This window comes from Dermochelys coriacea, chromosome 1 (genome assembly GCF_009764565.3).
Source record: "Dermochelys coriacea isolate rDerCor1 chromosome 1, rDerCor1.pri.v4, whole genome shotgun sequence".
NCBI classification, from domain to species: Eukaryota; Metazoa; Chordata; order Testudines; family Dermochelyidae; genus Dermochelys; species Dermochelys coriacea.
This window is the reverse complement of record NC_050068.2, coordinates 57,134,608-57,148,428: the sequence shown is the minus strand read 5'-3', so window position 1 is coordinate 57,148,428 and position 13,821 is coordinate 57,134,608. Positions and strand designations below refer to the sequence as shown.

Below are 13,821 nucleotides of genomic sequence, written 5' to 3'. Positions count from 1 at the left end.
ATTTACCATGTATTCCTACCCTTTGTTCCCTGTCTTTTAACCAGTCCTCAATCCATGAAAGGATCTTCCCTCTTATCCCATGAACACTTAATTTACGTAAAAGCCTTTGGTAAGGGACCTTGTTAAAGGCTTTCTGAAAATCTAGTACACTATGTCCATCGGATCCCCCTGTCCACATGTTTGTTGACCCCTTCAAAGAACTCTAATAGATTAGTAAAACATGATTTCCCTTTACAGAAACCATGTTTACTTTTGCCCAACAATTTATGTTGTTCTATGTGTCTGACCATTTTATTCTTTACTATTGTTTCATCTAATTTGCCTGGTACTGATGTAAAGCCTTAAATAAATTACTATAAAGTAGGTCCAAAACTGGTTGAAAAACCATACTCAAGGAGTATATATAAATAGTTCACTATCAAATTGTGAGGATGTACCTAGAGGGATCACAAAGGGATCAGTCCTGGATCCAGTACTATTCAATATTTTAATTAATGACTTGGATAAGCATGTATACTTATAACATTTGCAGGTGAAACCGACTGGGACGGTTTGCAAGCATGTTGGAGGATAGGGTTAGAATTCGAAAGGACCTTGATCAATTGGAGAATTGGTCTGAAATCAACATGGTGAAATTTAATAGAGGCAAGTGCAAAGTGCTACACTTAAGAAAGAAAAATCAAATGCACAAATACAAGATGGGAATAACTGGCTAGGTGCTGAGGGACCTGGGGGTTATAGTGGATCACAACTTGAATATATATGAACCAACTATGTGATGCAGTTGCAAAAAAGGCTAAGATCATTCTGGGTGGTACCATAACAGGAGTGTTATATGAAAGACATGGGACATAATTATTCTACTCTATTCAGCACTGATCAGTCTCAACTGGAGTACTGTGTCCAGTTTTGTCACCACACTTTAAGAAAGGTGTGGACAAATTGGAGAGAATCCAGAGGTGAGCACCAAAAAATTATGAAAGGTTTAGAAAATCTGACCAGTGAGGAAATCTGACCTGTCAGAGATGATCTAGGTATACATGTTCCTGCCTCAGTGCTGGGGGATGGACTAAATGACATCTCAAGGTCACTTTCAGCCTACATTTCTATGATTCTATAATAAAAGCCTTACATAAAGCCTCAAAGCAGGAGCACAATGTATCTCTGACCCTATATCCCTGACCAGATGCAGCATTTAGCAGAGACTTTGCTGGCTGTTCATAATGTCCATAAATCCTCTCCAGGTCCACCCATCAGTGACGCTCCCTCCATTGCTCTCACAGATGTTGTACAAAACACAACAAGCAGCTATCACACGAGGCAGATATTGTTCAGCAGCTCCCAGCCTCATCATGAGGCAGCTCCACTTTCCCTTCCAAATGCACATTCCACTGACATCCTGCAGCTACTTACAGTATATGTAAATAGCTCCTTTCTCCTCCCCAAGTGTCCAGGAGAAGCCTTCATAAGCCAGGAAGCACTGGTAAGCTGGGTCCCCCCCAAAGGACAGTAGGAATCACAAGACCATTAGGTTCATAGTGGTCTTATGGGAGCAAAATTTCCACTTCTCAGTGCAGAAAATAAGCCTGAGTTTCTAAAGGTCCCAGAAACATGGACCTTTCTAGACCACTCCACATTAATATTGCTGAAACTACCACTGTTAGCAACCAGACCTTGTAGCACCATGGAAAAATACATCTTTTTGTTGATGAACTCCGAGGCCTGTCATAGGGGCAAAGAATAGGCACTTGGATCTCATCATTGGCCTCAGTACAATTCAGGAACCCCAGCCATGCAAATCCATCAATATCCTTCTGTGCACTGCCAAGCTTTATGACTGGGGGTAGCAAAACACACCTCCATGACAACATCCTTGATAGCTGACCTGCCAACACCAAACTGGTTAGCTACTGACCAGTAGTAATCAGGAATGGTAAGCTTCCAGACAGCAATGACCACGCGCTTCTCCTTACTGATGGGGAGCTTTCATATTGGTGTACCACCCCTGCAGCTCCAGCATGAGTGCCGCATAGATTTCAAGGAAAGTGGCCTTTGTCAGCCTGAACTTCTGCTGCCACTGCTTGTCATCCCGGTTGTACATCACTATCCTATTCCAACAATCAGTGCTAGTTAACCAAGGCCAGAAGGGACAGCCCACTGAGTAAAGCCCTCCAGGAAAAGTTCATGCAAAAGTAACTTCTAGATTTTGTCTTCCTCATCCCGTATCACTGTGGCACTGCCCTAGCTATTTCCCAAGTCATCCAAAGCCATCTGGCTGCTCAACTGCTATGTGTATTTATAACCATCAGGATAGTGGTGCTCAGCAGTATTGCCTTCACACTGCCTGACAGCAGTTTGAAAATGGCACTGGCTTGCAAAAGCCAGATGAATGATAGGATGACAGGAGATGAATTACAGGAATTTGTTTGTTTGACCTGTTCTGCTAATTGGGTCTACAAATTTACTCTAACTGTGAGTTCAATGGTAATAAGTGAATATAAGATCATAAGATGTCACAGTAACCTATAATAAAAATGTTAATTGGAACAGGGGCAAGAAAACCAGGCTGCAAAATGGAATTAGTCCAAACAAAGAAGCCTATTGCTATAACCCAAGGACTGTGCTGAGATCATCCTTGGTAAACAAAATGTGGGTCTAGAAACTAATAAACTGGTGTGTTGGAAACTGGCCTAATTGTAGACAAATTAATAAGGGGATGGACTATATCACTCACCACTCCCTTTTTGGGTCCTTAAAGAAAGAGACTCGGGGTGGGAGGGAAAATAAGAAGAAAGAGGCTACTGAAGGAAGCCTCACCATCTCCTGGGACCCCAGGCCTTTGTCATTCTACTCCTGAGAGATGTCCTGACTAGACTAGGCCAGAGAGGGACCCAGATGACATCGCCACCTCTATCAGCTCCAGCTGAACCCCAGACACGACTTGGCATAGATTCGTTTTAACAAGAGTAAAAACAACAGTTCCAGTCCAACGCCCATGGGTGGCGGGTATAATAGGCCAGGGAAGCCTTAGCTTTCCCTGGCGGTGCTGCCGACCTGCCGCCAGACACCTGGGCTGCAGTGGCCCTGTCCCTTCCCCAAACCCCCACCGCCTGCTGCTGCTGCCTGTGCCTGCCATGTCTCCTCCACTCCACTCCCACCTCCGGAGGTCCATGCTGCTCACTGCGTCCCTCCTCCTCAGGGATGGGGGAATGAGAGCCAGCAGCAGGCGGGGGAGTGAAGAGGCTCGACCTGGCACTGGGGTTGATGGTTTGGCTGGGGTGGGGAGCCTTCAGGGGCCCAGTGCTTGGGGGGGCCGGCCTGGTGCCGGGGACCAGCAGCTCAGCCAGTGGAGGGCCTTCAGGGGCGGGGGTGCCAGCGGCTTGGCTGAGGGCTTTCGGGGGGGGGGGGGAGCTCAGCCCAGTGCTGGGACTTGGCTGGCGCTCGGAGAGGCCAGTGGCTTGGCTGGGGGGCTGGTGGCTTGGCCTGGTGCTGGGGCCAGCCTGGCACTTGAGGGGATTGGCAGCTTGGCCCGGTGGCTTGGCTCAGCGCTGGTGGGGGGGGGGACTTAGCTGGGGAGGCCATCGGGGCCGGGGGGCTGGCGGCTCAGCCTGGTGCTACTGTGGGGGGGCAGCAACTCAGTCTGGCACTTGGGGCGGGCCAGCGGGCAGCTTGGCCTGGCGCCCCAGAGGAAGGGTGTCAGGGGGGCCAGCAGCTCAGCCCGGTGTGGCTGGGGTAGCCAGGCAGGCCAGGGCACCTTAGGGCTCCTCCTGTTTTGGGGGTGGGGTTTCAGGGCTATGGGGGGGGGCTTGGGCAGAAGGGGCGGGCTAGTCTCCCCAAAGCAGGGGTTCACCCACCGCCTATGCAAATGGGTCTAGTCCTGCAGTATTTCATGAGCTGCAAAACAGAGAGTGATGCTTGCACTGCTGTCTGCCATTCAAGATTGCTGCTGGCAATCACAGAAGAATTTTAAAAATCCCCAGGCCTTTAAACAGAGGAGGGGCACATCCCTGTGTACCTTCAGGGCAGCAGAGTTCAAACTGCTGACCAAAGTGGTGACGATGGGCATTGTGGGAAACCCCCAGAAGGCCAATTTAGGCAACCCAACCAAGTGAGGTGTCTACACTGACACTGCGTCACTTTAACTGAGTTGTAAAAAACTCTATGCCACTCATCAAGGAGGTTTTATTATGTCGGCATAGCAGAGTAGTTACATCGGTAGGAGGAGCATTTCAGGGTGTACACCTCCATTATTTTGTCAATGAAAGTTGGCAAAAACTGTGTCGTGTAGACAAGGCCTTAGTCTACCATGGAGGCAAACAGACAACAGAGGCAGCAAAGGGGCAGCGCATTCAAAATGAATTTGCTATTGGTACAGATACACACAGAGAGTTGCTCATCTCATAATTCACAGGTCGTATAGCGCTTCCCAAGTCGTCACAATGTCATCTTCATACATTCCAGTGCGCACGGCTGAACTGCGTTAATGGCCTGACTCCTTAATTTGTCTAATTTTGGTTTGAAGTTCCTGCTGATTTTTTTAATCAAGATTATAACTGAACATAAGCCATAGTTTTGGCTGGGGTGGGTGGGCTTTTCTTGGGCATCAAGCAGCGTCAGCTCCAGCCCCTCCCCAGGAAGGGTCCATGGATGCCTGCAATGCAAAGACTCAAACTCCAGCCAGCTGTTCTGCCACTGAAAAGCCACCTTCTCCTTATTCCTGTAGCCAGGTTGTTACGCGCTGGACCCAACGGACCACCCTAGGATGCCTCGCTCACCATTTTATTACACCTCATGGTGTTTCTTAAAGCCCCAGGTGCCAAAAGCAAGAGATTGAAGGAGACTCTCGGCTTTCAGTTAGAAAAACAAAAAAGGTTTCAGAGTAGCAGCCGTGTTAGTCTGTATTCGCAAAAAGAAAAGGAGTACTTGTGGCACCTTAGAGACTAACACATTTATTAGCGCATAAGCTTTCGTGAGCTACAGCTCACGTCATCGGATGCATTTGGTGGAAAAAACAGAGGAGAGATTTATATACACACACACACAGAGAACACGAAACAATGGGTTTATCATAAATGCACCCGATGCAGTGAGCTGTAGCTCAGGAAAGCTTATGCGCTAATAAATGTGTTAGTCTCTAAGGTGCCACAAGTCCTCCTTTTCTAAAATCAAAAAAGTATGTTTCAGTCATTCATGGCTACAGAGAGAAGCTTGAAAAGGTGAACAAGGGCAGCCTACCAGCTCAGCGCCCAGAAGGCAACCAAAAATAACCCAGATAGATAGATATTAAAAAAAAAAAAACCAAAAAACCCTCATGATTGTCTGAGCCTGAGGCTTTTACATCGGCTCCCAGCCAGCTTGAGCTGTTGGAAATGGCCAAAAGCCCCCAGCAGAGCTCTCGGGTGACCCCGCATCAGCCGGGCAGGGAGCCCCAGCAGCGGGATTTCACTGGCGCGGTGAAGGCGAGAGACTGGCAAGATCCGCCTCCTGCGTCCGCACGAAGGCGAGGAGTCCCCTGCACCCGCAGAGGCAGCGCCCGCTCGGCAGCGGCCCCTAGCAAGCTCGCCTCAGCCCCCAGGCCGGGGCACGGCAACAGCGCGCCACGCATCAGCCTACAGCCTGGGCGGCGGCGTTCGCCGGGCTGCCCCCGCCGCGGCTGGCGCCACCCGGGATTCGAACCCGCCGCTTCGGACCGTCCCAGGCCGCGAAGGCAGGAAGCGGGCGCAGCCGCGCCGCGCCCCGCCCCGCCCCTCCGCGGCCCCATATCGCGTCAGGCAGGAAGCGCGGGCAACGCCAGGTTCAGCGGCTTCGGCGGCGGCTAGCGAGCATGCGCAGATGCCTGGCACATGCTCAGTCCCAGGGAGCGAGCCGGGTCCGTCCGAGGCTCTCCCAGCCGGGCACGCCCATTTTCTGGCCCCTCCTCCTCCGGGAGTTTCTAGGATCCTGCCCTGTGTTGAGGCAGACGCGGCAGCTCAGGCGGCGAATGATTCTCCCCTCCCCCGCCCCCGGTGGTAAGTACCATTGGGATAGGGGGGCGGGATCTGGGCTGTGCCCCGCTTTGTGCACCCTCGGTAATGACTGATTCCCATCCCCCCCGCGGCTGCAGCGAATGGGCCGTTCCGCCCCTGCCTCCCGGTGAGCGGTGGGGCTGGCAGGGGAGGGACCCTTAGCGTGGGGCAGGCTGGGCGTGCTGGCCCTCAGGCGGGGCGGAGACGTGCTGAGCGACCCTCACCTGCCCCAAGAGACCCTGGGCCAAGCAGGCCTCCTCCCACCGGCCCCTCCACCCAGCTTGGGCGGGACGCAGCGTGCAGGGAGCTTGTCAGGGTGGTGCCCGCGCCACAACACGCCCCTCGCACCTCCAACCCCTGCCATGTGCCATGATGCAGCCCTCGCCGTGCACCATAACGCCCCCCTTGCCATGCTCCACACCACCCCTCAAGGAGCATCACAAAGCGCCCCACTCACTGGGCAGCGTAACACGCCCCTAGCACCTCTTGCGGTGCTCTGTAACACTCCTCGCACACTTGGCTGGGCGCCACGCTGCCATGCCACGTTGGGGTGTCAAAGCGCTTGGCACACAGCAACTTGGAAATCCTGCCGTGGGCTTAGGTATCAAGTGCACTCCCCCAGTCGCTTGCTGCGATGATGGGGCTAATAATTTACACATCTATTTAAAACAAATCAGGAATTTTCACATCTGCAGCACGGAGACTCCGTCAGTTCAAAACCACAGCAAAGTCTAGAAGATACTGACTCACTGCAATTACAAATGACACAGAAATTAACCAGAACTGGAAGAGATCAGGAAAAAAAAAAACTTTCTCTTTTTTGTTGGTCCCCCCCCCCCATTTGTTTGTTTTGTGCAGTCAACAGCAGGTGGGGCAGAGACAGTTTCACTTTTGTTGATGATCCGTTTCATTTCCTCTCTCTGACTAGCAAGTGATGACATTATCCTCGTGCTCTGAGTGGAATTCATATGCATCCTTTTGCCCCAGGTTCTGAAATACGGCATTTAACAGTCCCACAATAACAGGGAGCTGCTGATGTTTTGGTGTCTACATAGCAGTATTTCAGAAATTTGAAGTAGTAAATAAATAGAGGTTGCTGTGTTAATGTGACAACCAGAATCTTGGCCAACACATAGTATTGAACTGAGAAATTTCAGCGCTAACAGAATAGGTTTTTGGTCCTCTCCTTGCTAGAATAGAGGCCAGACTCAGGTACAGACTGGCTAGAGTAGCCAGGAGGGGGTTAAATTAATAGCAAAAGGGGAGAGTAAAAAGAGGGAAGATATGAGCTCTCAGCACAAAAATTTAGATGCTGAGAATAAGATTAATGAAAGAACCAAAGGACACAAAGAGGAGAACTTACTGAATTGCATACATAATTGCAATGCTAGGAGCCTGGGTAACAAATGAGGAAATGGAATTGCTCATTTGTGAGCATAAATTCAGTTGGTACTATTGAAACTTGGTGGGATGAGTCACATGATTGGAATGTTAAAATCAATGTTTATAATTATTTTGAAAGGACTGAGTGGGGAAAAAGGGGAAGGGATTGACAATCTATATAAAAATGGTATTATCTATTTCTGAGTCACTGTTAACTCAGAAGAAAGTGATGGGGTATTAGTTGACGTCTGCTAAAGACCACTAAGTCACAATAAGGAACAGGATTATCACCTCTTTACGCACCTATCTATAATGTGTAGGAGGGGAAATGCATGATCATAGGGTATACTTAGAATTTCTGAACATTGACAATATATGACAAAATATGACAATTTCCTAACACAAAAAGTGCTGGAGCTTACATGAGGGAATTCTTTATTAGACCTTGACCTAACAATTAAAGAGGAGCTGATCACAGAACTAAAAATTAATGGTAGCTCTGGTACTAGTGATCATGACTTTGATCACATTCTGTGCAAGCAGAATAAAGTCTAGACCAGTAATATATATTCTTGGTGCTTTTATAAGGCCAGTTCACAAAGTTAAAATAAATAGAAGCCAAATTAGTCAGGAGGAAGTATTTAATCAGAAAAATGTGAATGATAGTTGGGAATCATTTAAAAACACCTTACTAGATGCCCAAAAAGCCACAATCCCACAACTGAGCAAGAAAGTTGTGCTGGTTAAAAAACAGCTTGGTTTAGAGGAGAAGTGAAGGCAGCTATAACATATAAACAAATAAAAGACAGAGAAAGTTGATACTTACGAATATAAATCAGAAGTTAGGATTGTAGAAAATCAATATGGGAACCAAAGAGGCACAAGGAGAAATCTATGGCCAGCAAAGTTAAAGACAATAACAAGCAGTTATTAAAATATATTAGGAACAAAAAGAATCCTGACAATGGTATTGGTCCATTACTAGATGGAAATAGTAGAGTTTTCAATAATAATGCAGAAAAGGAAGAAGTGTCCAATAAATATTTTTGTTCTGTATTTGGGGGAAAAAACATGATATAGACTCATCATATTGTGATAACACTCTTTCCATTCCACTAGTACCTGTAGAATGTTATATAGAATTTGATATTTTGAAATCAGCATATCCAAATAATGTGCACCCAAGAGTTTTAAAAGAGCTGACTGAGGAGCTCACTGGACTATTAATGTTGATTTTCAGTAAGTTTTAGAGCACTGGGGAAGGTCCAGAAGACTGGAAGAAAGCTAATATGACAATTTTTAAAAAGGGTAAACAAGATATTATAAATCTGTCAGCCTGACATCAATCTTGGGCAAGGTAATGGAGTGGGTGATACGGGACATGATTAAAAAAGAATTTAAGGAGGGTAACATAATTAATTCAAATCAACATGGGTATATGGAAAACAGATCCTGTCAAACTTGATATCTCTTTAGGATGAGATTACACATGTGGTTGATAAAGGTTATAGTGCTGACATAATACACTTAGACTTCTGTTTCAGAGTAGCAGCCGTGTTAGTCTGTATTCGCAAAAAGAAAAGGAGTACTTGTGGCACCTTAGAGACTAACAAATTTATTAGAGCATAAGCTTTTGTGAGCTACAGCTCACTTCATCGGATGCTGTAGCTCACGAAAGCTTATGCTCTAATAAATTTGTTAGTCTCTAAGGTGCCACAAGTATTCCTTTTCTTTAGACTTCTGTAAGGCTTTTGACTTGGCACCACACAACATTTTGATTAAAAAGCTATAATGATATAAAATTAACATGGCACACATTAAATGGATTAAAAACTGGGTAACTGATAGATCTCAAAATTATTTAATGGGAAATCATCACCAAGTCATAGAATATCACCTCAGGAGGTCATCTAGTCCAACCCTCTGCTTAAAGCAGGACCATTCCCCAATTTTTTGCCCCAGATCCCTAAATGGCCCCCTCAAGGATTGAACTCACAACCCTGGGTTTAGCAGGCCACTGAGCTATTCCTCCCCATGGTGGGTGTGTTTCCAGTGGGGTCCTGAAGGGATCAGTTCTTGGGCCTCTACTGTTTAACATTTTTATTGATGACCTGGAAGAAAATACAAAATCATAAAATTTGCAGATGACACAAAAATTAGGGGATCGCTAAATAATGAATAAGACAGGTCACTGATTCAGAGTGATCTGGATCAGCGGTTCTCAACTGAGGGTCCGTGGCCCACTGGGGACTCGTGAGCCTTTTCAGGGGTGCTGCGGCGCCCCGTGGCTGAAACCCGGTGCATCAAGCCCTGGCGCTGAAGCTGGAAGCGACACAGGGCTGAAGCCATCCCCCCTCAAAGCCGGGAGTGGCGTGGGGCTGAAGCCGGTGCCTTTCCCCCTCCCCAAAGCTGGGAGCAGTGTGGGGCTGACACCAGTGTAGCAGAGCTGTTTGTGCTATTACACTCTCACCCCTAAAGCCAGGAATGGCGTGGGAATGAAGCCAGCAAACCTTCCCCCTGCCCAGGAGCAGCCGGGGGCTGAAGCTAGGAGCCCCAATGGTCCATGCCCCCCACTGAAGCTGGGAGCCTCACTGGGAGCCCCCCACCCCTACACAGCTCCTAGCTACCTCATTGCCTGCACACAGCCCTAGCTATCCCCTCCCTTCACCCTGAGCTACACCCCTCATTTCACACATCCCCTAGCTACCCCCTCCCTGCACCGTGAGCAGTTTTCAAACTTTTTGAACTGAATCCCCCCTTTGAGTTATATTTTTTTGGTTGTGTCCCTCCAGAGCCCAGATAGGCTGTGAGACCTCCTGAGTGAGTCGGGGTGGAGGTGGCGTGCCCTCTCTGGACCCCACTGTGTGGAGCTGGCTTGAGTCTCGTCAGCCCTTGCCCCCCCCGCCCAAAAATAGAAATTAAACTATGCCTATGCCCAAGGCGCCCCCCCAGGTCCAGAGCCCTGAGTCCCTCCTACCCCCTGCTGGGACCTGGAGCTTTTATAGGATGTTGAGGGGGCCTCAGCAAGAAAAAGTTTGAGAACCCCTGATCTGGATCACTTGTTAAACTGGGTGCAAGTAAACTGTGGTTTAATATGGCTAAATGTTCCTCGATGTATACATTGACAAAGAACATAGGCCCTACTTACAGACTGGGGGACTCTATCCAGGGAAACTGCCTCTGAAAAAGAATTGGGAGGTTGTGGTGGATAATCAGCTGAACATGAGTAAGGCTCTGTGTTTGTCACGGAGGTCACAGAAGTCCCGGGTTCTGGGACTTCCCATGACCTCCATGACTTCTGCAGCAGCCCACGCGGGTGGCCCAGGAGCTGCCTGGGCAGCCACCGGGCCAGGCACACCAGCCACTGCTGGGGCAGTCTTGGGCCCGCCCCCCAGCAGCAGGAGTTTGGGCATGGGGGGGCTCAGAGCTGGGGTGTCAGGTGGTGCTTTCCTGGAGTGGGGCTCCCTGGATGGGTGACAAGAACTCGCCTCCCTCAGCTCCTAGCTCCACGTGCTGCCTCCACCCACAGGCACCGCCCCCGCAGCTCCCATTGGCAGTGGTTCCCTGTCAATGGGAGCTGCAGAACTGGGGCTTGGGGCAGAGCGGAGGCAGCATGTGGAGCTAGGCGCTGGAGGTTGCTGCTTCCCAGGAACCGGCTAGGGAACCTGTCCCAGCCCCTCCCTCCCAGTACTCGCGGCACACACACCCCCCGGCTGTCCCCCCCCAAGTACCCACGGTGCCCCCCCGGGCTGTGCCCCCCGAGGACCCATGGCATCCCCCAAGCTGCCCCCCCCAGCATCCGTGCCGCCCCCAGGGCTGCCCCCCCAGCTGTCTTGCCCCCACACAAGTTTTACTCAGGGGTATATAGTAAAAGTCATGGACAGGTCACAGGCCGTGAATTTTGGTTACTGCCCATGTCCTGTCCGTGACTTTTACTAAAAATACCCTAGACTAAAACATAGCCTTAAACATGAGCTCTCAATGCAACACTGTGGCCAAAAGAGTTAACGCAATCCTGCGATGTATAAACAGGCGAATCTTGAGTAGGAGTAAAGACATTATTTTACCTCTGTATTTGGCATTGGTATGACCATTGCTAGAACACTGTGTCCAGTTCTGGTGCCCACAATTTAAGAAGGATGTTGATAAATTGGAGAGTGTTCAGAGAAGAGCCATGAGAATGAGTAAAGGACTAGAAAACGTGCCTTATAGTAATTTTCTAAAAGATGTGCTCTAGGAATTATTTTGGGGAAGCTCTTTGGCCTGTGTTTTACAGAAGGTCAGTCTAGAATGATCACAGTGATCCTTTCTGGCCTTGGAATCTATTAAATATCTTGCAGTTGAGCTAAAGAGTCAGGTTCTGAAGCTGAGAGCTGTAACAGACTCATATCCTCTGGGGATCAGGCTCAGAGGACACACACACACACATTTTTTACATACAAATGTAATGGTTTGCCTTTTAAAATATATCAGTCTCATAGCAGGTGGGAGGCAAGCAGAGGAATTCTCAGCAGGTTGTCTTCAGACTATCTGTACTGAGCCATGTAAGTTGTCTTCCACTCCTAAATGGAGCTTGGAGGAGCAGTAGGGACTGTTACTTCCACCCTCTGTCCCTTCATTGGGACTGTGTGGATTGGAGATCTTTAACTCATGTATAGAGCAGCAAGGATAGTTCAGGCTGGAAACCCTTTAAAAGCCATAGTCAAGGGGAGCAGCAGCTGGAGTTCCCCTCCACAAGGTAGAGGAGAAACAACCAGAGCCAAGAATTATCACTTGCCTCTAGCTGCTTCCATTACATGTATGTTCCTCCCATGTAAAAGAAGCAACTTCTGTACCTGCATGCACACTCCTGTTTGGTTTTGTTTGATAGTAACAGAAAAAAACATCAAAAATAGGAACAACTGGTTAAAAAAAGTAATGAAGAAATATTTTTGCAAAGGAACTTGGGGATAGTACAAAGCTGCTTTACTTCCTTTTGCTGAAAATGACCAGTTTCAGTTTGACGATGTCTCTTAATGACTTGACCCTGTGAAGTATAATTATCACCCTCTTACACAGGGGGAATTGAAGCACAGAAAGGTTAAGTGACATGCGCAAGTCTGTGTCAGAGCCAGGAAAAGAACCCAGACCTCTTGATTCCCAGTACCCCATGAACAATTACAAGAAAGCCATCCTCATTATTATTCTGCAGTTTTGTTTGACGTTATTGCGAAGTGCTTTTCAGTCTGTAGATTAACAAATAATATTTAGCACTTATGTAGGAATTTTCATCTTCATAAGACTTAGCAAGGTGGAGGTAGTGCTGTTATTTACATAATGCCCAACAGTGTTCTGTGTACTCCATAGACCTGTAAGAAGACGAACCCTCCCCAAAGACCTTACTGCAGCCCAAGGGCCAGAGGTTACCCACCACTGCCTTACTGTCTAAGAGCTAGATCCTAAAACTGAATCCACACAGGTAGACCCATGTACCCACACAGATCCAGTTCCAGGATCTAGCCCTAAATGGACATTTGTTTTTATCCAGGCCCTTTTGCCTTTTTGACTGTGGTTAGCCTTTGTGTGACTTCTCTTTGTATTTTAACCTATGCCTAGTTCTCTTTTTAACCCTTTCCTACTTTTTATTAATTATTTGTATTAAGGTAGCGTCTAGAGTCCCCAGCTGAGATCAGGCCCCAATGTGCAGACAGATAGAAACAGTCCCTACCCCAAAGAGCTTACAATCTAAATAGACAAGTCAGAAATGGGTGGGAGGGGAACCAGAGGCACAGAGGTGTGAAGTAACTTGCCCAACGTCACATAGCTGGTCAGTGGCAGAGCCAGGAATAGACCCTTAGTCTCCTGATTCAGTTCAGTGCTCTAACCAGTGGACAGTTCTGGTTCCATTTTACAGATGGGAAGACTGAATTTAAATTACTTGCCCAAGGTCACAAATGGAATGTGGGTCAACAGCTGGGATTAGAATTTAGGAGTTCCTGGTTCTTAGTGCTGTATTTGACCATGCTGCCTCTCTCTGACTCATGTATTAAAAATAAACATTTAAAGCCCTACAGTCCTGGAGAAATTAAACAAGATTTTCTTTATCCTCCCAGGTAATAGGCTCCAGCACTCTCTGATGTGACATCACCAGCAGAGAGCATCTTGAAACATCACACCTAGTGGGAACTAGCAGTTGCTGAGGATCTGAGTGTCGGGGACTTGCATGACAACAGAAAAAGTGAAGTTTATACTGGTGTGTTGAATGAACATCTTACTGGGTCCTTGGGGACACTGGACACGTACTGAAAGAGTTTGAATTATGACTTTTATTTGCAGATGGCCTTAAAAAATTATTGCAACTGCCAGATAAGAAAAATGAGACAATATGGGAAGGCAAAAGAGGATGAGAAGGCAAACACAGGAAGGATAAGGACAGAAAAAGAGAGTAGAGATT

General features: G+C 47.9%; 1 protein-coding gene across 1 annotated transcript in view; it reads left to right on the top strand.

The window, feature by feature from the left end:
• The window catches only part of LOC119850890 (histone-lysine N-methyltransferase SETDB2-like), a 102,909-nt gene that overhangs the window by 53,800 nt on the left and 35,288 nt on the right, over positions 1-13,821 (top strand). Inside the window, exon 16 of the mRNA XM_043505100.1 lies at positions 5,460-6,008. Within this exon, the coding sequence (XP_043361035.1) occupies positions 5,460-6,008 (549 nt within the window). The remainder of the gene's footprint in view (positions 1-5,459; positions 6,009-13,821) is intronic.